At 48.1% G+C, this 26502-nt stretch overlaps 1 protein-coding gene across 1 annotated transcript in view; it reads left to right on the top strand.

Moving 5' to 3' along the window:
- MED16 (mediator complex subunit 16) overlaps window positions 1-23392 on the top strand; it is a 34084-nt gene extending 10692 nt beyond the window's left edge. The window contains exons 6-15 of the mRNA XM_084825887.1: window positions 2536-2641; window positions 6160-6315; window positions 7853-8064; window positions 10125-10331; window positions 12159-12369; window positions 13819-13952; window positions 14972-15167; window positions 15960-16176; window positions 19026-19109; window positions 19208-23392. Coding sequence (XP_084682013.1) covers window positions 2536-2641; window positions 6160-6315; window positions 7853-8064; window positions 10125-10331; window positions 12159-12369; window positions 13819-13952; window positions 14972-15167; window positions 15960-16176; window positions 19026-19109; window positions 19208-19334 — 1650 coding nt within the window. The 3' untranslated portion in view covers window positions 19335-23392. The remainder of the gene's footprint in view (window positions 1-2535; window positions 2642-6159; window positions 6316-7852; window positions 8065-10124; window positions 10332-12158; window positions 12370-13818; window positions 13953-14971; window positions 15168-15959; window positions 16177-19025; window positions 19110-19207) is intronic.
- The last annotated feature ends 3110 nt before the right edge of the window (window positions 23393-26502 follow it).

A 26502-nucleotide genomic window follows, 5' to 3' on the forward strand; every position in this document is an offset into this window, starting at 1 on the left:
CTGTAGGCGTGGGGTGATTGACTCTCTAGACACAGGGTTTAACCACAACAGTTTAGTAGTAGATTTAAAGCAGGCAAATTACAACTACAGGTATTTACACAATAGAGCTGAGTGATATGAAAGGCCTTAAGAGATAACAAAAGATGCAAAACGCAAGTTCCTTTACCCTAGAACTTAGACTTCTCCAGGCTGCTTCTTCCTGCTCACTCTGCTCTCACTTCAGGCTCTGGCTGTCTCAGCCCTTACTGGCTCTCTCGCTCTCTTTATATACCCTCCTCCCTCAAAACAGAAACTGCTGCTTCAGACTTGAAGAAATGAAACTTAAGTTGAGAAATGGGACTGATACTAAGGCCTCTAAGCCTGACTTTTTTCCATTTGCCTCTGTAGGCCTTGAACCTTCACCACACCATGTGGCTTGTTAACCACCCCAAACAATCGAACAACAAACCAGCGGTTCTCAAGTTGGCTTGTTTGAGAAAAATAAGCCACCCTGCGTGGTTAACAAATCCCCATGTAGAAAAAGTCCTGGGTTCAGACAACACGCTGAGAAACAACCCACAGTTCAACAACAACCGACACTCAGCCACTGAGTGTGGGGTTAGTGTATTCCGCAAACCCAGTCACTGCCTTGGGAGGTGGTGGGCTGGGCTCTGATGGAGGTATTTACAGGGATGCTGTAGCTGCAGCCTGCACTGCAGAGCCTGCATTGAGCAGGGGGTTGGACTAGATGACCTCCAAGAAACCTTCCAACTCTGATTCCTTGAACTCTGTGTGCCCCCTCCACTTCCCATTTATGCAATGACCTGAGGAAGAGCATCTGACCCAAGGTCACCTAATGACCTTAATGGGGGGGGGGGAAGCTGTCCTAGTCTGCCCTCTGACCCCCACCCCATTCTTGTGCTGCAGCAGCAGACAAGGCAAATTCTATGCGATGGGGAAAGTGATTGAAAATAAAACAGGCAGTATAATTAAAAACAAAAATCTAGGTGTGGCCACATTTGGAAGACCATGTGCAATTCTGGTCACTGTATGTTAAAAAAGGACATTGTAGAGCTGGAAAAAGTGGAGAAAAGAGCACCTCAAATGATCAAGGGACTGGAGCAACTCCCCTATGAGCGAAGGTTACACCGTTTGGGTTTTTCAGTTCAGCAAAAAAAAAAGTTAAGAGGGGACATGAAAAGTTCATGTTGGGGGTTGGACTCGATGGCCTTGTAGGCCCCTTCCAACCCTACTATTCTATGAAATTCATATTTCATATTATTAAAAACATTTATGTACGCCTTATTTGCTAAAACCGTGCACATCAAGCGTGCACAGTTTATCGCATTATGATAGTGTGTGGAGGAAGTGTACAGAGAGAAGCTTTTCTCCCTTTTTTGTCATCTTGGGACTCAGGTTGTCCCATGAAACTGATGGACCGAAGAGAAATTGGGGGCCTTGCCTATTCCCAAAATGGCTGCCATGGTGGCGGGGGGCTGCCTATTCACAAGATGGCTGTCATGGTGGCAGGAGGCTGCCTATTCCCAAAATGGCTGCCATGGTGGCGGGGGGCTGCCTATTCACAAAATGGCTGCCATGGTGGCAGGGGGGCTGCCTATTCACAAGATGGCTGTCATGGTGGCAGGGGGGCTGCCTATTCACAAGATGGCTGTCATGGTGGCAGGAGGCTGCCTATTCACAAAATGGCTGCCATGGTGGCGGGGGGCTGCCTATTCACAAAATGGCTGCCATGGTGGCGGGGGGCTGCCTATTCACTAAATGGCTGCCATGGTGGCGGGGGGCTGCCTATTCGCAAAATGGCTGCCATGGTGGCGGGGGGCTGCCTATTCGCAAAATGGCTGCCATGGTGGCAGGGGGCTGCCTATCGACAAAATGGCTGCCATGGTGGGCATAACTGGTCACAAGACACTCATTTCCCAGAAGGCAAAGCTTCCTATTGGATGCTATTTTAAGCCTAATTGCTACCGGGGGGGTGTGTGTTTCAGGGGGTCACAGTGGGGGGAATAACGCTTCCCTTCCAAGCTGTTCCCCCTGCAATCCCCCCGCCTTGCCACAAATAGGCTTGGAAAACTGGAGGCAGCGTAAAACTTTTTTTGACCCGACCGTAATTCCCATATTGCAACCTGTGGGGAGGATTAACCCTTTGCTCCCCAGCTGCGACCCCCCCCCCCAAATCACTCCCCCCCACACACACACACTGATTAGGCTTGGAAGACTTTCCCTTGGTTCTAAAGGGATGCTTTTTTTGAGGACAATGGTCACAAATTCCGCACCCCCACCCCCTCGAGGCCTCCCTGCGGGAACCAAGATGCTGGAAAAGAGGGACTTTGGGTCTGATCCAGCAAGGGTCTTCTTATCTTCTGAAAGTTAAATTCACACTTTCAAAATAGAACCCCCCCCCCCCCCGCCGCTGCTGCCGCTGCCGCCGCGCCTGACCATTTATGGCCCACGGGGCTTATCGATGCATCCCCCTGCCCAAAGCTGCCCATCTGAGCTGCGTTTCCACCTTCCTTCTCTCCCTCCCTCCCTGCCCAGATGCTGCTGTGCGCCTCCAATCAGAACAACAGCATCGTGGAGTGCTGGTCCCTTCGGAAAGAGGGCCTGCCGGTCAACAACATCTTCCAGCAGATATCCCCCACAGGTGAGTCTCTGCACAGGTGAGTCTGTGGGAGACAATGCTTCCCCAAAGCACCCCAGTGTAAAATCAGTTCTTGCAGTTTTCCCCCAATCTGGTCCTGCCGTGGGGTTTTCCCAATCCCAGTTCCGTAACCGTTGTTCCGTTCTCTGTGGCTTGCAAGGGGAGCCAGGAGTGGGTGATGGGATCAAGGCAGGTAACTCCCCACCTGGCACCAACATTGTTATATTTTCGGCACCAGGTTAAGACCTTCCTCTGCTCAGGCATATAGCAGCACATGATAAGGTTTTTAATCAGGTCATGGGGTTTCTTACTATTAAAATTGCTGGGATATGTGTGTATGTGTGTGTGTGTGCAATATTGTTATATGTCTGTATGTAAACTGTTTTTATATTATGTACAGTATTGTATTTTTTAAGGTTTTTAATCTCTGTAAACCGTCCAGAGAGCTTTGGCGATTGGGCGGTATAGAAATGTAATAAATGAAGGAGGGAAAAGAATGTGGAAAAATCAATGAAAAAAATGTGGCCCATCGACTGCAGGGTGACCTAATGGTTAAGGGCAGACCTGTGTGGCAATCCCTTCTCCCCCACTTTCAGATTTCACTTGAATTAAAATCCGCCTCCCCTCCGTTTTGTTGCTGCAACAAAATTGCTCCTTTTTTCCAGACTCTTACCTTTCCCCTTGGTTTACATCCCCGTTCCCATTCGCACATCACTGGCAGCAATTTTCCTGAGCCAGGAACAAACAAAAGGAGAATGTTTTAATTGTTGCTTTTGAGCAGTGAACCACTTATGTCATCAGCTTCTCTCCACCCCCATCCCCCTGGGAACAGGATGTGCTGACTGCCCCCAGGTCAGAGGCAACTTCATTGGGCACATTTAGCCTCTGTGAGCCCCAGACTCAGTGCCTGTTTTGCCCATCATAGAATATTTGATGATGTTTAGGAGAGGCATTTTTAAGCTTTTAGAATGGGAAATAAACCGTGAAAATGTTGGAATGCCACCAAACGATTCCTGGTCATTTGGTGGGGGTCGTTGGTGGAGGAAAGAGGTTTGGCCATATGAGGCACCCTGGGGTGCTGAATTTGCAGTCATTATTCTTTCATCAGACAGCATATGAAATGGCAGTAACGTTTCATTCCATTCATTTCATTTATGACATTTATATACTGCCCAATCCTCAAAGCTCTCTGGGTGGTTTACAGAGATTAAGGGCACAATCCTATGCATGTTTAGACATTTTAAAAAGGCCTATAACTCCCAGCATGGCTGGCTGGGGAATGCTGGGAATTGCAGGACTTTTTTCTGTCTAAACATGATGACTGGAGGAGGGCTAATGTTGTCCCTAGCTTCAAAAAGGGTAAAAAGGAGGAACCTGGGAACTACAGACCAGTCAGTCTGACATCAATCCCTGGGAAAATGCTGGAGCAGATGATAAGCAATCCATCTGGAAGCACCTTGAAAACAATGCCATGATTACTCGAAGCCAACATGGATTTGTCAAAAACAAAAACTAATACTTTGGAAGACAGAAACAAAATTCAAAGTGATCTGGATAGACTGGAGCGCTGGGCAGAAAACAACAGAATGACATTTAACAGGGATAATGCCAAGTTCTGCACCTAGGAAAAAGAAACCAAATGCACAGTTACAAGATGGGGGATACGTGGCTCAACAACACGACAAGCGAGAAGGATCTTGGAATTGTTGTCGATCACAAGCGGAACATGAGCCAACAATGTGATGTGGCTGCAAAAAAGGCCAATGCTGTTTTGGGCTGCATTAATAGAAGCATAGCTTCCAAATCCCGGGAAGTACTAGTTCCCCTCTACTCAGCACTGGTTAGGCCTCATCTGGAGTACTGTGTCCAGTTCTGGGCACCACACTTCAAGAAGGATGCAGACAGACTGGAGAGGGTTCAGAGGAGGGCAACGAGGATGACCAGGGGACTGGAAACCAAGCCCTATGAAGAGAGACTGAAAGAACTGGGCATGTTTAGCCTTGAGAAGAGAAGACTGAGGGGAGATATGATAGCACTCTTCAAGTACTTGAAAGGTTGTCACAGAGAAGAAGGCCGGGATCTCTTCTTGATCATCCCAGAGTGCAGGACACGGAATAATGGGCTCAAGTTACAGGAAGCCAGATTCTGGCTGAACATCAGGAAAAACTTCCTGACTGTAAGAGCAATATGACAATGGAACCCATGACCTAGGGAGGTGGTGGGCTCTCCCACACTGGAGGCCTTCAAGACGAGGCTGGACCGCCATCTGTCAGGGATGCTCTGACTTGGATTCCTGCATTGAGCAGTGGGTTGGACTCGATGGCCTTGTAGGCTCCTTCCAACCCTACTATTCTATGATTCTAGGATTCTAGGACTGCACCCTAAAAACTTTAAAAATACAATATTGTACATAATATAAAAAAGAGTTTACATACAAACATAGAAACAGACAACGCACGCACGCACACACACACACTCACACGATATTTCATTTATGACATTTCTATACTGCCCAATCCTCAAAGCTCTCTGGGCGGTTTACAGAGATTAAGGGCGCAATCCTATGCATGTTTAGACATTTTTAAAAGTCCTGTAACTCCCAGCATGGCTTACTGGGGAATGCTGGGAGTTGTAGGACTTTTTTCTGTCTAAACATGCATAGGATTGCACCCTAAAACCCTTAAAAATACAACATTGTACATAATATAAAGAGAGTTTACATATAAACAGACAACACACACTCACACGCACATATATATATATATATATATATATACACACACACACACACCCAACAATTCTAACAATCAATAATAGTTCAGTTCATTTTTATTGTGTTGACAACCAGTCATTTGCACAACAGTGAACCAGTCCATAAAGCTAAAACATATAGTTTTGAAGAGATGAATTATGTGGTCGGGTCATGGTCAGGTATAATGACGGAATATGTGACCCAGACTGGTTTCCTGTATGAATTTCTTTTATCAAATTGCTCATAAAGCAGAGGATGGCAAATGGGCCACAGCCAAGGTGGCTAATTGTAGATCAAATGAATCATATGCTGGGTTGCCAGCTACATTCAACAGTCAAAAATAAGAAATCCCATGACCCGTTTAAAAACCTTATCATATGCTGCCAAATGCCTGAGAGTAGAGGAAGGATATCTCAAGAATAAAGGGAAGCACATTTATTTTGACTGCTTGTCTTGCTCTATTTATTAAACAAATGTTCTCTTTCTAAATACAAGAGAAAAGCTTGTTGCTAAAACATTCCATTAAAAATATAATTGAAGTAGCATCCGTCTCCACTTGCTCCTCTTTTTCCTTCTTCCCCCCCACCGCCCAGCACACAGCCCAGCCGTGGGGCCTTGGCAGGGCGGGGGTTCCCCCTACGCTGGCCACAGAATAAGGCCTCCTTGCTAGCCTGCCCCTGCAAAGAAGTAGTGGGTGGTGCCAACCACTGAGTGCCTCTCGCTGTTCCATTTTGCTGTTTTGAACCGTCCGCCGTCCCTTCTTCCTTAGTCGGGGACAAGCCACCCATGATCTTGAAATGGCGGATCCTTTCGGCCACCAACGACCTGGACCGGGTCTCGGCTGTGGCACTGCCCAAGCTGCCCATCTCCTTGACCAGCACAGACCTGAAAGTGGCGAATGACACCAAATTCTATCCTGGGTTGGGTAAGGAAGCCAAACGTTGGACGTTTTCTTGACTTGTTTTATCTAGCTGCCTTGAGCGTTGCTGTCGTGGTAGAAAGGTGGGGGTATACATCAAATAAAGACCTAAATACTTATTTTAGGGGCTGGGAAAGAGAGATTTGGAGTCCTAAGTCCCAGCGGCCCCATTCTCGGGTGCCTGCGATCTTTCCAAGCTTCAGCCGCAAGAGTCGAGTCAGTGATAATGGGCCAAGAGCCCTGACTCTTGGGAAGTTCGCTTCCGAAGTTTTTAACTATTCTAATATTAAGAGAGAGGGAGGAAAACGTTTCTCTGTCCACTCGTACATTTTATGAACATCTTTCCGGCCCCCCATTCCCAGTTACCCTTTTCCCCCTCAACTCAAAAGCCCCAAATTCGTTAGCCTTTGCTCATAGGCAGGGTGTTTCTGCCGTTGGCGGGCGTCCTTTTTCGGCACCTTATCAATAGTGGAGAGCGCTAGAGAGAAGACTGAAGACCCATGGGTTCTGTTGCATGTGCAGAGTGCCAGGCGTGACTGGGTCCCATCTGATTCTTGCAGGCTTATGGGAATCTGTCCTTGCTGGTCTTCCTCATCCTCACATGTAGAGCACATATGTCACGTGCAGAAGGTTGCAGTTTCAATTCCTAGTTCTCCAGTTCAGGACTGGGGTTCAGCGGGAGGTGATGAGAAAGATTTCTCTGCCCGAGACCCTGGCACACCACTGCCTGCCAGAGGGGTCTGTACCAGGCTAGATGGATCTGCCCTGGTATATGGGGGGAAGGTCCATAGCCCAGTGGTTGAGCACCTGCTTTGCACACATAAGATCGCAGGTTCAGTCCCCAGGGCTGGGAAAGGCCTCAGGGCGTCACTGCTGTTTGGTTTGGGGCTAGGCCAGAGGGTGGGCAAAAAAATTGGCATGCGCACACACACCCCTGTTCGATACACAGGGATGGGATCAGTGGAGGAGGGGGCACCTAAAGACTCTTCCTCTCCCCCCATAACCGTGATGTGGATCCCTGCTGGGGATTGCTGTCCCGGTGCTGGATAGCAGCTTTTTCCTTACAGCCCAGCTGATTAATGCGGCTTCCTCAGGCCGCACAGAGAATGGCTGGCCAGTCTGCTCGATACACAGGGGGGACAAGCGTGAAAGAGGGAACAGGCTGAGCCACAAATCCTTAGCCACTTGATAGGACCCGGAGGGGATCCTGTTGGCCACTTCTGTCACCCGGCCCAGGCTGAGTCGGCTGCTGCAATAGCACCCTCTGGCCATCCGCAATGGTGAAGAGCAGCCGGGAATGCAGGCCAGCAGCTCCCTCTGCTGTCTGTACATTTGGTATTTAGAGGTAGACTGCATCTGAATATGGAGGCTCCACCTCTCTCTCGTAGGTGATAAGTACTGATTGACCCACCTGTGAGCTCCTTTGTCCAAGAGCCCTCCCTGCCCAGTGACTTCAGCAGCAGCGCCCCCCCCCTTTTAATGGCACCTACATTTTTAAAAATGACCCTTTCCCACTGAAATGTCGGTGCCCCCTCTGTTCCAGGCCTCGCTCTCGCCTTCCACGACGGCACCGTCCACATCATCCACCGCCTCTCGCTGCAGACCATGGCCGTGTTCTACGGCTCAGCCTCCCCGCGCCCGGTGGACGAGCAAGCCCTCAAGAGGCAGCGGGCGACGGGTCCCCTAGTTCACTTTAAGGCCATGCAGATGTCCTGGACCTCGCTGGCTTTAGTCGGGATTGACAGCCACGGAAAGGTATGTTGCGCTTGGGGGCGAGCGGGGAAGTCCAGACACTTGGGATCAGAGCAGAAAGAGCATCGTTAGGTCCCCTCCGCCCCAAGGCAGGAACATAGGAAGAGCTTTGCTGGATCAGACCAAAACTTTGGTTTCCCCCAGTATCCTGTTTCCAGCAGTGGATAGTCAGCTGCCTCCAGGAATGCCAGAAATATTATTAGACCTCTCCCCGGCTCTGGTTCATCCTGCTCCTCCATGAATTTGTCTAATCGCCTTTTAAAACCATCTTGTGGCAGGGAGTTCCATGAATCAGGTCTGTGTTTTGTAAACAAATTGTTGCTTTTCTACTTCCAACCAATTTCACTGGGTGACACCCCCCCATCCCCCCGCTTCAAGTGCTAGTCTAATTATGTGAAGTGGAGAAGATGTCATCTCCCTCTACTCTAGCGGCCCTCTGAGCGCAAGGACTAGAGAATCGTGGCCTGACTGTGACACCAGACTGTTTGAGGAAGTGAGCCAAGCAGTGAAAGGCAGGCAACCCCCCCCTCCCCCGGTTGTTCGCTAATCCGACCTGGAGGTGTAGCAGTTAGAGTGCTGAGTGCGAATCCAGCTGCAGAGTTTTCTAAAAAGTCACAACTTGGCAAAGAACCCGAGGGGATGGGAGAAGCAGCAGACAAGATTTGGTGAGTGGCCACCATCCAGCTCCCAGTGGTGGCCCCTTGTCCCCCAACAGCTGCCGGAAGGGCTTCTGAGGAACCATCTTGCCCTGAAGGGATGAGAAACGAAGCAGATAAAGCTTGAATTCATGAAGAGGAGAAGAGAAACAGCAGAAGAGATGAAAGAAAAGAAGAATAGATGCAGTCCAGACCTGAGTACAATCAGATTATAATACAATAGGTACAAACCTGAATACAACAGGTATATTCCCCATTCAACTGGACACCTGAATTGACCAACCCCCATCAAGATTTTTCCCTCCTACCTCCCAATCCATTCCTTCTGTCTCGTGTTTTGTTTTGTTTTTACTGTGGGCCTGTTCGAACAATCACAATGGGGAAAAGAAGGCATACTGGTCATGTGCCAGAGGAATTAGCATAATTATCATGGCATGCAAAGCCGGCTAGGATGGCTTGTTGCCATGGTTAACAAGCTACTGCAGAATCCTACAACAGCCCATGGGTCCTACACAGCAACAAGCCACCCTAGCTGGGTTTGCTCAATTCAAAGTGCTGGTATCAGAGCTCTGCACAGCTTGGGGCCAAGTTAGCTGAAAGATCACCTCCTCCTGTATGCAGCTGCCCGGACCCTAAGATCATCTTCAGGGGTCTTTCTCCGGGAGCCCCTGCCAAATGAAGTAAGACAGGGGGCTACCAGGAAAAGGGCCTTTTCTGCTGTGGCACCCAGATTGTGGAACGAACTCCCTAGAGAGGTTCGCCTGGCGCCTATGTTGTACTCTTTCCAGCGAACGGTGGAGACCTTTTTATTTTCCCAGGCGTTTTCCGCATTTTAGCATTCCCGTTCTTTTGGCTGTGCTGTCTTAAATCCGCTATTGTGTTTTAAATATCTGCACTGCTGCTATGTTTTACTCTGTTTCTTATTCTGTCGTTTTAATCTGTTGTATTTTATATTACGTTTTTCTGTTGTATTTTTGTGGTTTTAATTGTTGTGAACCGCCCAGAGAGCTTCGGCTACGGGGCGGTATAGAAATGAAAAAAATAAAAAAAAATAAGGCACTGTGGCTTATTACGCATCCTGCGATCGTGCGAACTGGGACTATAAGTCTTGAGGGCCAGGAGCACTGTTTAATTCAGCCTTCCTGAAGGTGGTGCCCTCCAGAGGTGTTGGACTACAACTCCCATCACCCCAGAAAGCGATGGGAGTTGTAGTCCAACGCCTCTGGAGGGCGCCACCCTCAGGAAGGGGGCTCTAATTATTAGTTTTTGTAAGCTGCTCTGGGAGACCTTTTGAGCTGACGAGCGGTATAAAATACTTTCCGTAAATAAACCCCCAAACCTCCAATGAGCAGAGATGAGCAGTTGACTTCTTGGCTGCAGCTAACTTGCCATTCTGCTCCTCTCCAGCTCAGCATGCTCCGGATCTCCCCTTCCATGGGCCACATCCTGGATATGAACATTTCTCTCCGGCACTTGCTTTTCCTGCTGGAATATTGCATGGTGACTGGTTATGACTGGTGGGACATCTTGCTTCACGTCCAGCCCGGCATGGTGCAGAACCTGGTGGAGAAGCTGCATGAGGAATACATGCGCCAGAATGCGGCCCTGCAGCAGGTGAGGGTGCGGACTCACGCCTCCCCTCACACCACCCCTTCTCCCCGGGACAGGGCTTGAGGTCTGTTTAGCCAAACCCTTCACGCTTCCGTGATTTCTCTCTTCCTCCATTGTCGCCTGGCTGTTTGGGGGGTTTCCAGGGCTGGTGTCGAGGGTAGGTCTGGCCGGGCAGCTGCCAAGAGCCTACCCCCCAGCAGGGGCCCACTGACCAGAGCCCCCTGGAGTTGCTCCTCTTGTTCAGCATTGTGACCCGCTTGTTCGCTTGCCTCTCGCTCCGACCCAGACAACAGCAGTGGGGAGAAGGAGGAGCAGGAGATGCCAGGGCCCACTTGCTCCCTGACCCTCTGCCTGGCAAGCAAGCCAGTGGCAGCAGTGATGAGGAAGAGGGTGAGGCGCAAGAGCAGCTGGGGACGATGGCGGCGAGAAGGGAGACCCAGTGACGGAGGGTGCCCCAGAGGAGTTCTTGCCCAAACCCCCTGCAAAAGCTGGTGCCTGCAGTGGGTGTCTCCGTTCAGAGTACATTAGTGTTAACCCAGGCTGAACCTGGCACCCTCCAGATGTGCTTAGTGAGCGTCCGCCACGCATTAAAAACGTGGTTGTTCAGGCAGGCATTTGGGGTGGGTTAGGGTATTTTTAGAAATACGATGTTTTTAATGTAGAATTTTATTGTTTTAAACTGTTCTATTATTGTACATCGCCCAGAGTGGCTGGGTGACCAGCCAGATGGGCGATTAATAAATTTAATTAATAAATAAATAAATAAACAAACAGCGGTGAAGACCGTGGAAGTCTACGGAGTGGTTGTTCTTAATCGCCAGCAGATGGCGCCGTTACCTTAGCAAGGCCTTCCCCTGCGGGTGCCCTCCCATCTCCCTCCAGCGACTCCAACTCCCATCCCCACAGCCAAGGAAAGCACATCATGGTAGCAAGTGCTGAAAATGGCAGGCGGCCCATTCAGGCTGAGGTGAAACCACTTTTAAACTGAAATGCCTGTCCCTGCTCTCCTCAAAGGGCCCTGTGAATTGTAGGGTTGCCATAAACCCAAGACTTGAGCCAGATGCTGCCCAGGCCAGGGCCCACCGCGGCCCCTCAGCAGAAGTCGTGGGGAGTCGGTGCCCCTGAGTGGTGGGCTGCCTGGGGCCAGGAGAAGAAGGGTGCCAGTCCAGAATCTGGCCAGTCCAGAAGAGCAGAGGCTTAGGGAGGAGAAGCTGGGGTCAAGTGGGGTTGGAGAAGTCCAAGGCAGGCCTAGTTCCAGGAGTAAATTCTAGCAGGGCGCAGCTGTCCGTAACACAGGAGGTCATCCAGTGTGGGCAGCAAGGTGAAGAGGCTGGTTTGGGCAGGGCTGAGAACTGATACAGCCCGGTCTCCCAGACCCCCTGTTCCCAAGGAGCCCTTAACTTCCAGGGAGCCCGGTTCCTTCGGGCCTTGAGATGCCTGCTTCATCACCGGCTGGCCACCTCCACCTATCAGCGCTCTTGGGGGCTGGGAGGTGGTTTGAGCTCTGCCTCTGACCTTGCAGGTGGTGGGCGTCCGACACAGATGCATCGGGGACCCCTCTGTGGTCCTTCCTGGTCCTCTTCCGCAAATGAGCCAGACATGTTGAGGGTGTCTGGGGGTATTGCTGGAATTGGGGGGCTGTACTGCTGCCCCATAGGGTCTTTGTACTTCTGCCCCATAGGGTCTTTGCACTCTGTGTCACCCAGGCCAAGCATGACAACGGCAGTTAAGCTATTCCTGTTTTAAAGTTGTAAATGTAATCTGTTGGAGGTGAAAACCTGTTTGTCGGTGAAAAGTGTTCCATGAATGGTTGCGACCCTCACGTTCCAGGTTCTCTCCACGCGCATCATCGCCATGAAAGCTTCGCTTTGCAAACTTTCCTCTGGCACAGTGGCACGGGTGTGTGATTACCATGCCAAGCTGTTCCTGATTGCCATCAGCTGCACCCTGAAATCGCTCCTCCGACCCCCTGTCTTGAACACGCCGGATAAGAGCCCTGGAGACCGGCTCAGTGAGATTTGCTCCAAGATCACAGACATAGGTATGTTCAATCCGGTATGTCAGTCCGGTATGTGTGCTAAGAGGAAGGAGATGGGGGACTTCTAAGCCTCACCTTCCTCTCTGCCTGCTTCTCCACTGAGTTCTAGGACAGTGGGATGGGGGGTTCCCCAGTTCAGAGGATGTTTTCTGAAGGGCCTTAGGATAATGGGATAATAGGATAATAGGCCCTAGGATAATGGGGCCGGGATGCTTCCAAAGTCTCCTCACCCAGTCTCCCTGAATTTTGGAGTTCCAAATGGTTTTGTTTGGTTTCCAAAGTGGAATCACATCATTAGGAATCCTGTGATGCCCTGCTTTTAAGTTTCTGAAACTTTAAATTTGTACAGAGTTTTCCACAGGATTAGTAAAATGCAGCGCAAAAAGAATCTCCCAGTCACACATACAGTCTTGTCAAGATTGCATGGGTTTTTTTGTTTTGTTTTAGTGCTTTTATCAGTGTGCCTTTGTGCATTAGCAGTGTACAGGAGTGGGAGAGACAAATTGGAACAGAAGGAACCCAAAAGCCGCGGTAAACCGTTTTCATGCGCAGCGCTTTGTGCAACATTTGGAAATTTAAAACCAGAACGTTTTAGGCCAGGTGAAGCTGATGCATTAAGAATCCTCCACTGTTCCATTTTTAAAATTTCCACATTTTGTACAGGCGCTGCAGTACACAAGGATTACCCCTCCTCGGTGTTACCGACACTGCAAAAAAGCCTGATCTTATGATTTCATATATGATTGTGTCAAGATGAGGTGCTGTTCTTCCGATGTGCAGGAGAGCAGGTGCGCGCCAGTAAAATGGCACAGGAGAAGAATCTCAGTGGAGTGACACATGCAGTCGCATCCAGGTTGCTTTTGTGCAGATATTTTACCTGTGCACACATGAGCATCGAAAATGTAGAGGACGGGGGGAAAGACAGCGCATACAGCGTGAACAGCGCATACTCCAAGCACAGAAATATTAGACATTTCCCAAGTGAAAGCAGATGTCCGGAGGGGCGGAATGCAGCCTAGAACGAAATTTCAGAATGGTCAAGGGAGTGCATGGAAGAAATCCTCTCATCCCGGAACAGACCTGGTTTTCTGAGCGCACAAAGTTCTGTGCACGAACTGGATGAAAACAGAGAGGCAGTTCCTTGCAATGTAATCTTGTCTACTACAAGATTACATACTACAATGTAATCTTGTAGTATGGGCCAGATGATGCTGAGCCATAAAATGCAGCCAAGACAAAGTTCCAGGAAAAAGCACATGGTAAAACCTTGGGCTACTCACTTACCGGTGCTCTACAGTCACAGCACAAGCAAGCCTGAGCAGGAGATAAACCTGCAGAGCACTATATTTCCAAGTGACTTGAGTAAGTGACTCAAGCCACGTGCTGACAGGAAAGATCTCCTCCACCCTTCCCAGGATACGCTAAGTGTTAATTTGGGCTTTACCCTTCCAGATATTGACAAAGTTATGATTAACTTGAAGACAGAAGAGTTTGTCCTGGAGATGACCACCTTGCAGTCCCTCCAGCAGCTGATCCAGTGGGTCGGTGACTTTGTACTCTACCTGCTTGCCAGCCTCCCAAATCAGGTGAAACATGCTTGGACGGACACACACATGCTGCTGTGCAATTCCATGAAATGCTTTGGTTCCTCAGTTTTAAACCCTTGGCTCAAATAGGCAGCAGATATTTCTAAAATGATGAACTCCCTACTCTCATCTCACATGGGAAGGCAGGCCTGCTGTGACATGGGCGTGCATCATCTAAAAACAACATATGTATGGCTCAGTTCGCATGTCACTTTAAGCCAGGAATCCTGGCTTAATAAACCCTGATGTGATTGAGCAGCATGCTGATGCACACAGCCCATTCGTTCCTCCCTTCACATGAATGGGTAAACATGCCAGGAAAGGAATGTGCCACGAGACATCTGAACTCAGGATTATGGTTTCTTGCACCCAGACAAGCCAGGATCATAAGCCAGCTTTAGACTAGGATTTGTTGTTGGCTTGCGAAGCCTGTCTTGTTTTGGTGAAGCTTTGGATGTCATGTGAAGCTATTCTTTCCTGGCTTGTTTACCCCCCTTATGCGCGGGGAGGAGCAAACTGGGTCATTTACACCCTCGTTAATAAACCCAGGATTCCTGGCTTAAAGCAGCATGCAAACACGGCTTATCTCTTCACCTCTCTTCCCCTCGAACTACATTTTTTTTTAATACTTCACATTTACGCAGATTTACATTGGCTTCTTTAATCCGTTTAAAACTACATTGTTTCATGCACTATGATTTCTTAAATTCTGGCCACCCTAACGTTGGTTCTTGGGCAGAGAGTCCCAGGGTCCGTCCCCAGCATCTGTAGCTAAAACAGATTTCTCCTTGCAAGGTCGGGAAAGGCCCCTCTCTGCCAAAACCATACAACTTGTAGTTTGAAACATTTATATTTTATATTGTAATTTATGATGAATTTTTAATTGTTGTGAACTGCCGAGAGAGCTTCAGCTATTGGGCAGTATAGAAATGTAATTAATGAATTAATGAAACTGCTGCTGGTTATTTTTCATCCAAGTGTGCTTAAAAGTGCAGATTGCCCTCTTTCCCCCTCTGTAGGGGTCTGGCCCCGTTCGCCCAGGGCACAGCTTCCTGCGCGACGGCTCCTCCCTGAGTATGCTTCGTGAGCTGATGGTCGTGATCCGGATATGGGGTCTCTTGAAGCCAAGTTGCCTGCCCATTTACACGGCTACTTCTGATACCCAGGACAGCATGTCTCTGCTCTTTCGCCTCCTCACCAAACTCTGGCTGTGCTGTAAGTGTTTTGCTGCTCTGCCAACCTCAGGTGGGCCATGTGTGTGTGCCGGGAAGGGTTCCTGCGCAAGGCTGTCGCATGTGGTAAGGGGCAGAGAAAGCCCTTGTTGGTCCTTTCCCATCATTCTTTGGCTGATGGGTACATGATGGACGGAAGGGAGGAAATTATTTATTTAAAAACCGATTTATTCCTAATAATTTGAAAAGGTACAAGAATGGAGCCCTCTATTTAGTCAGGTTAGAACAACCTTCGCCAACCTGACGCCTTCCAGATGTGCTGGCTGGGAGTTACAGGAGTTGTGCTCTAGCACATCTGGAGGGCGTTAGATTTATTTATTAATTGCATTTTTATCTGCTTTTCATACGGTTTTTGTCTCCCAAAGTAGCTACATCAATATAAAAAGAGAGACCGGCCCTGCCTTCCAACTGACAAACTAAAATGACAGGACACAGTAGGGAAAGGGAAAAGGAAGAATTAGGAGATCAGTTTTTCAAGGCCAGAAGAAGGTGGTGAGCGATAAGTTGGCATTGAAATGCACTTCGGACCAGGGTGACTTGTTCCTTTGACCCATAGATTGGAGCCCAAGTGTTCTTTCCCCTTCCCTCTGCAGTCCTGGCAGGGCAACTGTCCAGCAGAGAATCCGAGTGTTTTTTGTGGCAGGGAGGGGGAAGCGATCTCCTTGTAGCTGCCTTTTGCAATTAAAAGTACAATCCTGGGCAGGAATGCCCTTAAATTTTAAAACCAATAAATCAAAAGGTGCTTACCCTGAACCCCTCCCTCCCTGCCTTGTAGGTCGTGACGAGGGGCACCTGAGCGAGCCAGATGACACCTTGATCGATGAGTGTTGCCTCCTGCCCAGCCAGCTGCTCATCCCAAACCTCGACTGGCTTCCTGTCAACGACGCCATCATCAGCAAGCTGCAGAACAAGCAGCCTGTCCGGCTGCAATTTGGGAAGCCCCCCGGCCTGGTCGCCCACTCCGCCTCTCTTCAGTTCGATGCCTTGGTCAGGTACGCTGATTGCAGTTTGTTCTCATCAGAGGGCTGAGAACGCCGGCCAGTTGACAATGGGAGCACTTATTCCTGGCGTGGAGAATGTGGACTAATAATAATAATAATAATTCATCATCACCCTGTAAAGCATCTAAAATTTTCTGAGCATTGGACTGATATCCAAAGATAAGGCAATCTCTGTCCACAGCCTCTCAATCTAAATAATACTAATAAATAATAATAATAATAATTAAAAATAATTAATAACAATATCATCATCATCATCCTATAAAGCATCTAACATTTTCTAAGCATTGTACAGATATCAAAAGATAAGGCAGTCTCTGCCCACAGCCTGGCAATCTAAATAATACTAATAATACTAATAAATACTACTAATAAATAATAATAATACATAATAATAATATCATCATCATAATCTTATAAAGTATCTAACATTTTCTAAGCATTGTATAATATTAAAAGATAAGGCAGTCTCTGCCCACAGCCTGGCAATCTAAATAATACTAATAATACTAATAAATACTAATAATAATACATAATAATACATATTAATAATATTATCATCATAATCTTATAAAGTATCTAACATTTTCTAAGCATTGTACAATAAAAAAGATAAGGCAGTCTCTGCCCACAGCCTCGCAGTCTAATAGATATGATACAAAAGGAAGGAGGACTGGGAAAGGGAGAGGAAAGAAAGCAAACATTGGCAGAGCTGCACCTTTGCTGGCCAGTGGATGCGGCCAAATTAGTCTCCCACTTGCCATGATGCTTTTCCTGGGAGGCAGCCTCCCAGTGGCCCCATGACCTGTGGCAAAGATGGGAGAGTGTCTTCCTTCAGGTTTTTCTCCCTCTCCGATGATGCTAGGCTTCCGGGGTCGGGGGGCAGGGAGGGACTGCCATCCAGCGAAAATGATTGGCAGTAGATTCACGACAGAAGAAAGAGGACTTCTTCTTGCAATACCGAATTAATCAGTGGAACTTCCAGATGCAAGATGTAGGGATGGCTACTGGCTCAGCCAGCTTTAAACGAAGACAGATTGGAGGCAAAGAATAGGCAGCGATTGCCTCTTAGAGTGAACCTCTAGGTTCAGTGGCAGTAGGTGGGACAGAGATTGTTCGCGGCCCGCTCATGGGCTTCCTGGAGGCATCTGTTAGAAACAAGGGGCAGGACGAGAGGGCCTTTCTTAAAAACAGTTGCTTTGTGGGTATTTTTATGATGGTCGTGCCTCGAGGGTCCCACCGGGAACAGTATGATGGGACAGAACAGGAGTGTGGAAACTCTCAGCTTGAGGGCCAAATTCCATTTCAGAGGAGCTCTCGGGGTCACATTCCGTTGGTGGGCAAGCCGGTGGCAAAAGGGGCCAAGGTAATAAATTTCTTATAATAACCTTCTACGAGGCATTTCATCCCTTCCTCCTAGTACTCCCAGCTGCTCTTCTTCAGGCTGAAGGGGGGCTCCCATCCATGTCTGTCAGAGGGAACAAGGCCATTTTCTTTTATTTGAAAAGATTGGTCAGCACGGCTAAAATTTGCGATTTAGACCAGAGAAACATGGGTGGTTAGACTTCTTCCTGTTTTGAAAAACAGGCCCATTTCTCTCATTGGCTTCCTTTCATCTAAGTGAATCTAAGGTTAAAATTAGAGATGGATTGTGCTCACAGGATGCCACTAAAGATGTGGAAACCACTCAGCAAACAGGATTTAGCAGGTGGTACTATCTTTATAAGGGTGAGAGATCTTTCTCTAATTACCTTAATTCTTTAACTCACTCGCAGCTACGGAAGGCATTTATGGAATTATGCTTCCAGAATAGGCCTTTGCGTATTGGGATGGAGGTATATAATTGTTCCCACATTTCAACATCTTTGCATATGTGGTGCTCCACAAAGAGAGGATATTAATTATTATATATTTTTCTAAGAGCTGTAGGCCCCAAACGCCAGCATCTTTGAGCTTCAAGCACTTCCTGCCAGTAATGAAGCCTTGAGAGAGGCAATTCAGCCTCTTCGAATGGGGAAGAAATCCTCCACAAAAGCTGGGAAATGGATAATGAAAGGTGGTCAAGGGAACGAGGGTGGGGCCAGGGAAAGAGGTGTGGCCATGATTCTATGATTCTATGATCTGCTGAACCTGGAGAACAGGGTTGCAATTAGGGATGCACGGACTGTGTAAAATCCACTCCATCTGTGGTTCGCGGATTGTCAGGTGCCTTTCGTTCTGTCATCCACCCACAGACAGATGCGGATTTTTTCCCCCCGTCATGCGGAAAAATACAGAAATAATTACATAAATATTTACGTAAGTATTTACATGAGCATTTACATAATTTACCTCAGTACGTTACGTTTAGTTGTATTCTCCTCTATTCCATTCAACGTTTCCTCAGCAGAAACCTACATATTTTTCTACAGATTTATATGTGTAAATTTCGGGAAAGTAAAAAAATAATCCAAAAGTCCATGGACCCCGCACAGCCTGAGGGGGTCGCTCCACAGTGGATTCTGCAGATTGGATTCTTAGAAATCCGAGCTCATTTTAATCCGTCTCGAATTTCTCCAGCATCCCTACCTGCAATGCCAGGAGGGCTGGATTTGGCTTCTGCAGCCCTGGGATAGCATTATGTTAATAAATGTTTACGTAACCCCGCTTTCCCCAACCTGCACCCTCCAGATGTGTTGGGACTGCAACTCCCATAATTCCCAGCCAGCATGGCCAATAGCCATCTTTACCACTGCCTCTGTTGCCTCCCCATGTTCAGCACTTCATTGGAAGCCCCTCGGGGCAGGGACCTGTCTCTCATACTGCATGCACACAAAATATTATTTGCCCTCACCGTTCAGGGCCCCTGGGCAGCCGAACATCGACCACCTGCGGCGACTCCATCTTGGGGCGTACCCCACGGAGGAATGCAAATCTTGTACCAGGTCAGTGCCACGGACTACTGGGGCGGGGGGGAGGCGGGCGGGGCATGGCCGCCCCTGGCTCATCTTCTCGGTGCGACCGTGTCGTTGTTGCTTCGCAGGTGCGGCTGCGTCACGATGTTGCGCTCCCCCAACAAGACCACAGCTGTGAAGCAGTGGGAGCAGCGGTGGATCAAGAACTGCCTCTGTGGCGGGCTCTGGAGGAGAATGCCTCTCAGCTACGTGTGACTGTGCCGGCCGCCCCGCCAAAGCGTGGGAGGAAGGGCAAGACCAGGGAGCCGTTGTTAAAGCTGTTGCCTCCTGGGCATCCTAGTGTTCACAAGGGACCGTTCGACCGCTCGGTTCAGGTGCCTGGATGCGCACAGCGTGATTTACTTCAAAAAATGCAGCTAGGAAGACAAATGGATTTATGTGAGAAGCCACCAAGGTGTGGGTGATTCTAGGTCATTTTCATCACCACCATGGAGGGGGCAGCGCTTCCTTGAGCAAAACCAGCGAGGGGGAACGATTTGAAGTGACATTGGACTCCCAAACACGTTGCAGGTCCTTCCGGAAGCAAATGGAACATGCATATTTGGCTGCTAACCAGTGCCGGGGCTTCACCCCCCAGGGTGGAATTGACTCCCCCTTTTTGCATCATGATCCTGTTCACACCCCCTCACCCCCCAGCCGCAGATTTCAATTCGATACCGGGTCTTCGGGGATTGCAATGATTTATGCATTACGTAGCACAAAGCTGTTTTAAATTCCGGAACTTGCATTGTTGCGGAATGCAGGCTGCAGAAAGCCCCTGCATGTAGAAAACTAGAAGTTAAATGAGAGACAGGTTTAGCATAGCTCCCTTCTTGGTGCTTTTGTTTACGACACACAGACGGTTTGTATTTTATGGGGAGCATTCCAAACATAATCTCCAGCTTCCATTTCTGGCCGCTTCAGCTGCCTATAAAAAAAAAGAAAGAAACTACCTGCATTCAGAAACCTAGTGCATCAGGAAAAGAGAGAGACTAAGAATGTGATCCTATGCATTTCTACTCAGAAGTAAGAGCCACTGAGTTCAATAGGACTTACTCCCAGGTAGGGGTGTATAGAATTGCAACCTATTCCTTTTTCCCTGATGAATTCTTTTCTACATTCTAAGAGTTTCCACCTGCAGTCTGAAATGGTCCAGCCTAAAATCGTACCACCCCATTCTGCATAACGTGTAGATCAGCTCTTAGCTCCGTGTGCAGTCAATAAATCTGTATTAGAACTTCCGCTCCTATTCCAGGGCTGTCTCCTTTGAAAAGTAGGCTGTGATATGAGGGCCCAGCGACCACAGCAACTATCTTAAGGATGCAGTCCCTAGGGTATCCCATGCATATCTCTCCCCACACAAAATCTCAACCAAATTTGTTTTGGGTGGTGGATTCAGACAACTGATATTTTGTTGTGTCTGTCTCAGTCACCAAACTGGGAAGATAGACATGAATGTTAAAAATATGTTGGGAATGGCGGGAGGAGAAGTATGTCCTTGGCTAAGCAATGGTTTTGTAAATAAAAGTCTGAGTTTGTAAAAACATTGCAGAGTTCTATATTTATGAACTTTTTTTTTTTGTTTGCTTGTTTGAGAGAAAAGAGCAAAGAGCAAAAAATCAGAGCCCATGTAGCCAGCCTACTCATAGCTTGGGGAACACTTTTAGGGAGCAAATCTTGCCCATGTTTGGACAGAAAAAAGTCCTACAACTCCCAGCATTCCCCAGCCAGCATTTATTGTAAGAAGACCAATACATTCAATTTTGCATCCTGAGAATCTCTTTCTCTTCTTTGTGATGGACATGCATAGGATTGCACCCTTAAGCTCCTTCCATCTTGGTGCCTGCCCTGCCATTCTGTTTTCCAAAAAATAAGGTGTCAGAAAGGTTTAGGTGAATCAGGCAGTTACTACTGGGAGCCCTGAACATCCCTTTGGCTTTTAAAAAAAGTTTGAGATAATCAACACGTAACTGGCACGAACAACGCCAAAACTGCATGTTAATTGGAAGAAGGAGGGCTGGTCTAACTAGCCTTGCTGTGACTGTACCACTTCACATTGCTGGTGGGGGAAGACACATGTCTGAGTGTCCCTCTATGGGGAACAGCTTTCCTGCATGCTGAAAACTAGGGTGACAGGGAGAAAGTTCTAACCAAGATTCCTCTGGCATGCTACTTTTCTACGTGCAAGGAGGGTGTTTGTTGTAAAACAGTTGCGGGCAACCTGTAGCCCTGCAGAGGTTTTGGCCTACATTTCCCATCAGTGCTAGCCAGCATGGCCAAAGGTGAGGGATGATGGGAGCTGTAGGCCGAAACAGGCTGCCTGCCCTTTTGTAAAGGAAGAACATTCAACCTTCAGCTACAATTTGAAGCAGCAGCTACAGTCCTAGCAGGTTACTCCAAAAGATTTAATTTCATTTCATTTTCTATACCACCCAGTAGCCGAAGCTCTCTGGGCTGTTCACAAAAATTAAAACCGCAAGGTGCAGCATAAAATCATATAAAATATGAAAGCTTAAAACCACAATATAAAAAGTACAGTCAGAATGAAAACCTAGCAGCAATGCAGAGATTTAAAATACAGATTTAAAACACCAGAGCTAAAATCCTAGGAAGCTGAAATACTAAAATACTGGGAGAATAAAAAGGTGTTCACCTGGCACCGGAAGGACAACGTAGCCTCCAGGTGAACCTCTCTAGGGAACTCATTCCACAGCCAGGTGCCACAGCAGAAAAGGCCCTCCTCCTGGTAGCCCCCCACCTCACTTCCTTTGGCAGGGGCTCCCAGAGAAGGACCCCAGAAGATGATCTTAAGGTCTGGGCAGGTACAGGGGAAAGATGCCAAGATTGGTAGAGCTGTGCCTCTCTTTCTAGAAATCAAGTATCAAAAGGATCTCATGCAGCCTTCCCAGCAGAAGGGAAAGCATTTGGGGCTTCTTGGTTCAGAGAAAGCGACAACGACAGTATGTATTCTAGGTTTATGAAAATATGAATGATGTGGAGAGAATATTTTCCCCTCTTGATGCTGGATCAGCAACGGTGATAGGCAGAGAGATTCAGAACTGGTGGAAGTTTTGAACTATAACTTTCTCCCGGAACTCCCCGCCACAGATGCAGCAGTAACAGCGGTTAGATTAGAGATGGCTTGAAAACTAAGGACTTGGACAAATGCACAATCTTATCAGTGTCATTATAAATTGAACCTCCATGTTCCATGGCAGTCTATTATAGACTAAGATGGTGGGAAAGCAAGGGAAGGGGCAGTTGCCTTCATGCAACATGTTTGGAAGCTTCCCAGATGCGTCTGCTTAGCCACTGTGGAAAACAGGATGATGGTCTGGATGAATACGCCCCCGGTCTGAGCCGTCAATGCAATTTTAATGTTCCCCTCCTCTCTGCCTGTTCTTTCACGACACTCAGAGCCAGCAAGCACTATCTCTGATCGTCTCAATTAGGGCTGATCTGTTTTTCCATGACCACTACTGCATCCTGGTGCACATTTTAATCACCAAGCCATGCCCAATTAATTACATCTGTCTCCTCACATCTGCTGCTCGCACTTCCCCTTGGATTTCTCTCCCTCTCTCTTGCGTGCACTTTTGTTTTGCATTGTTTGCGTGCAAAGCCTACGCCGGCTTAATTGGCACTTTGTAGCCGATGCCCTTAATGGCTCATTCAAAGCCGCGTTTCCCGGAAGGTTCGATAACAGCTTTGTTTTTTAAAAAAAGAATACATTTGCTCAGCTGGATTGCTCTGAATCAAAGCAGAGCATGGTGCACCCAGCAAGGGAACTTGGTTTTGCCTTTCCCTGAAGTATGTTTACAGTAGCATGTTGAGCCAAAAAAGTCTCAAATTATAACATAGGATTGGACACGGTTGACCCCCTTTCCCCCCTATGCCTGGAATTCCCTCTCGGAGAATCTATGGAGTGCCCCTTTTCTTCCATCAAATCTCACCCTAGCTTTTCCATCGAACAAAGTTGCTAGTCCACATCACCGAACACACCGGAAGTACACTTCATCTGCCTTTGTTCCATTCTTTATCCTGCCTTTCCTCTATGGCTCCCTCCTCCATTTTATCCTCACAATGGCCCTGTGAGGTAGGTTAAACTGAGAATGTGTGATTGGCCCAAGGTATTCTGTGAGCTTCGTGCATGAGTACAGACCTGAACTCAGACCTCCAACACTCCCAACATTTGTGTACGTCGCCTTGAAATCTGTAGATGTAAGCTTATAAATACTCATAAATAAACAAGCACTAACTCCCTGGCTCTCCGTGTTACTAACGATTTCTCCCTTTCTTGTGTTCCCTGCCTCTCCCTGTAAGCTTTTGCAGGCAAAGACTTTTCTCTCCTTTTTTCTGTGTGTGATGACTACTGCTGCATTCCTGAATCTTTCGTGTACATGGGCAGCATAGTAAAATTAATTAGCTGGGCCTAAATTCGGGATGAAAAACAGTAATGGGTCTATTGCACATAGGCACCCTCCCCGAAAGACCACCCCTCGATATGCTGCTTTTCAGAATGAATTGTCTTTGAGAAGCACCCCTCTCTCAACCACTCCCTGCAAATAAGTTTTGTTTGCCCCATTTTGCAAGCTCAGTTCAGAGTTCTGGTTTGCTCTGCCTGTGAATGGAGAGAGAACCAGGAAGAATGACTGGGTTAAAAGAAAAAAGAAAAAAAGAAATCGATCATAATGTTGTTCCAGGAATTCACCAGACGAGCGTTTCCTTGGGCGGGGGGGGGAGCTCTTGGCAGAGTGTGTAAGGTACAGATGGATATTGTCTGCATTCGCTCATCTGTTTTATGCTGCGTCTTTATTTGTCATGAAAAGAAACACTAATGGAGGATTTCTGCTCCCTTTTCCGTCCAAGGCCCATCAAATTAAGGACGCTTTGCCTGTGTCCTCTGTTTGAAAGGCTATCCAGGCCTAGTCTGGTTTAAATGTCTGTTTGTTTGTTTATTACATTTCTATCCTGCCCTTTTTCCTCTTGCAAGGAACCTCTTGCACGGCGGCTTATGTTATCCTCCTCTCCATTTTATCCTCACAACAACAACCCTGTCAGGTAGGTTGGGCTGAGAGTCTGTGACTGGCCCAAAGTCACCCAGTGAGCTTCCATGGCTGAGTGGGGACTAGAACCCCGATCTCCCGGCTCCCAGTCCAGCACTCCAACCACTACACCACACTGGCTCCATGTAAAGAAACTGTAAGAACAGAGGGGCCAGGCCTTGAAGTTGCTCACTGACACATACACCTGGACAGTGGACTGAGCAGGTACCTGGGTCATCTGGTCAGTCTGGTGAGAGAAAGGGTATTTCTTTAAAGCAAGCTTCCCCAGCCTGGCATCCTCCAGATGTGTTGGACTGCAACTCCCATCTTTCCCGGGGAATGATGAGACTTGCAATCTGACACATCTGGAAAGGGCCAGGTTGGGGAAGTCTGTTTTAAATGCAAATCTATGTCTTCTTTTGTCCTCTCTTCAGGGTGATGCATTTCCTTTTTTCTCCCCCTGATGTGTAAGTGGCTACCCTAAGCGGGAAAGAGTGCTCCTGCCTTCCTTCCCTCCCTCCCAAGCCAAGGAATTTTCTTAATTGTGTCAACTTCAATCTTTGTTTACATAGATGCAGCCAAGGACACCTGATGCCTTTCTCATCAATCTCATGAACACAAAAATGTTTCTGTTTGAGATTAGTAGAGTGGTTTGAAATCAACAAGTGAAATCTGGCCACTCTCCAGCGCTTTGCTCTATTCCCCATCCACAGTTCTTGGGCTTTTTTGGATCCTAGGCCCTGTGTGAGATTTTTCAACTCTACCAGCTAAGGTTGCCAACTGTGCCTTTATTAGCAGCCTCACACACAGGAAATTAAAACAGGTTAATTTTTTTTCTTGACATGGAGATAAAAGCAATTAGAGGCTAAATTTGGGTGGCCAAATGTGGGTTAAAAGGACAGGGACAGACAGATGCAATGGACTTTGCACCTTCTTCAAGACCCTAGCCCTCAGTAATTCTGTTTTCCAATCATTCCCCCTCTGCAAAAAGACAGCCCTACATAGTTATTGTGTGAGGGAAGCCATTGTGCCAGTTCGAACTGCCAACAAGACAATTTAGAAAATGTCAGCAAAGGTCGATCGGATTGGAACAGAAGCAACGTCAAACATTGCCATCCATAAGTTAGAAAGAAAAGGGTCAGCTCTCAAATTGGAGTGGAAATCTTAGTTGCTCCAGTCAAGCAGGGAGTGCCTAGCTCTGCAGTGGGGGGAAGAAGGCAAGTCAACCCATGTTTTTATGCACGGCAGATCTAGTTTGGTCATTAGATCAGCATCGAACAGTAGGGGAAACAAGCCTTAATTGGCATCATTAACCTTAATGTCTCCATTTCCGTAGCAGATACCCTGGTGGTTCTCTTTGGAGAAATGGCTTTTCAGAAAACTTAACTAGGCCACAGCGAGGTGGATCTCCAAGGAGATAACATTTTGCATCTGGGTTCCAAAATAATATGCAATTTTTATCGATGGACTTGGTTAAAAGGCAAGTATATGCCATCTCTTGCCGGTATTGCTGCGGCTAGACTATGTGACCTCACCCTTTTTTCTTTGGCTCTGCCCACCTTCTTTAAACATAGGAAGTCATCTACCGAGAAAGGTATCTTTTTATTGTGGTTTTAGGGGTGGGTAGCCTGCCTGATAGGCGGGAGCGAGGGGGCATGTGTCCACCTGATGGAGGCAGTGGGGGGAGTGTTGGGGGACAGAAGATACCGAGGCTGGGCGGCAGGCGCTGGCGGAGCGCATGGGGCAGGCCATGCCAGGTAAGGGGAACAAGGGAGAGATGTGTAGTATCTGCCCCCTGCTCCGGGCCTGTCCAGAGCCAAAGGATGGCTGGGGGAGGCGTGACCCCATCTTCTGGCCTTCGTTTGCTGCTCTGCAATGCCAGGTCTGTTACCCAGAAAACCTCCCTCATCCATGACATGATCCTGGATGAGGGTGCAGACCTGGCATGTATTACGGAGACCTGGCTGGCCGAGGCTGCTGCTCCAACCCTTGCAGCCATGTGTCCAGCTGGATTTTCGTATGCACAGCAGCCGAGGCCTGGGGATTGAGGAGGGGGAGTGGCTGTTATCTACCGAGAGTCCTTGGTCTTCACCAGACCTCCTCTCCGGGAGACAAAGGTTGCTGAGTGCATGTACTGGAGGTTGGGCCTGAAGGGCAGTCTGGGGATTCTGCTCGTGTACCGTCCACCCCGCTGCACGACTGACTCCCTGGCCGAGGTGCTTGAGGTGGTCTCTGATGTGCGTGTACAGTCCCCTAACTTACTGGTGTTGGGGGACTTCAACGTACATTTGGAGGCCATCCTCACAGGAGCACCTCGGGACTTCTTGGAGACCATGGCC

This window comes from Heloderma suspectum, chromosome Z (genome assembly GCF_057233095.1).
Source record: "Heloderma suspectum isolate Gila_16-S chromosome Z, 16-S_ref, whole genome shotgun sequence".
Taxonomy (NCBI): domain Eukaryota; kingdom Metazoa; phylum Chordata; class Lepidosauria; order Squamata; family Helodermatidae; genus Heloderma; species Heloderma suspectum.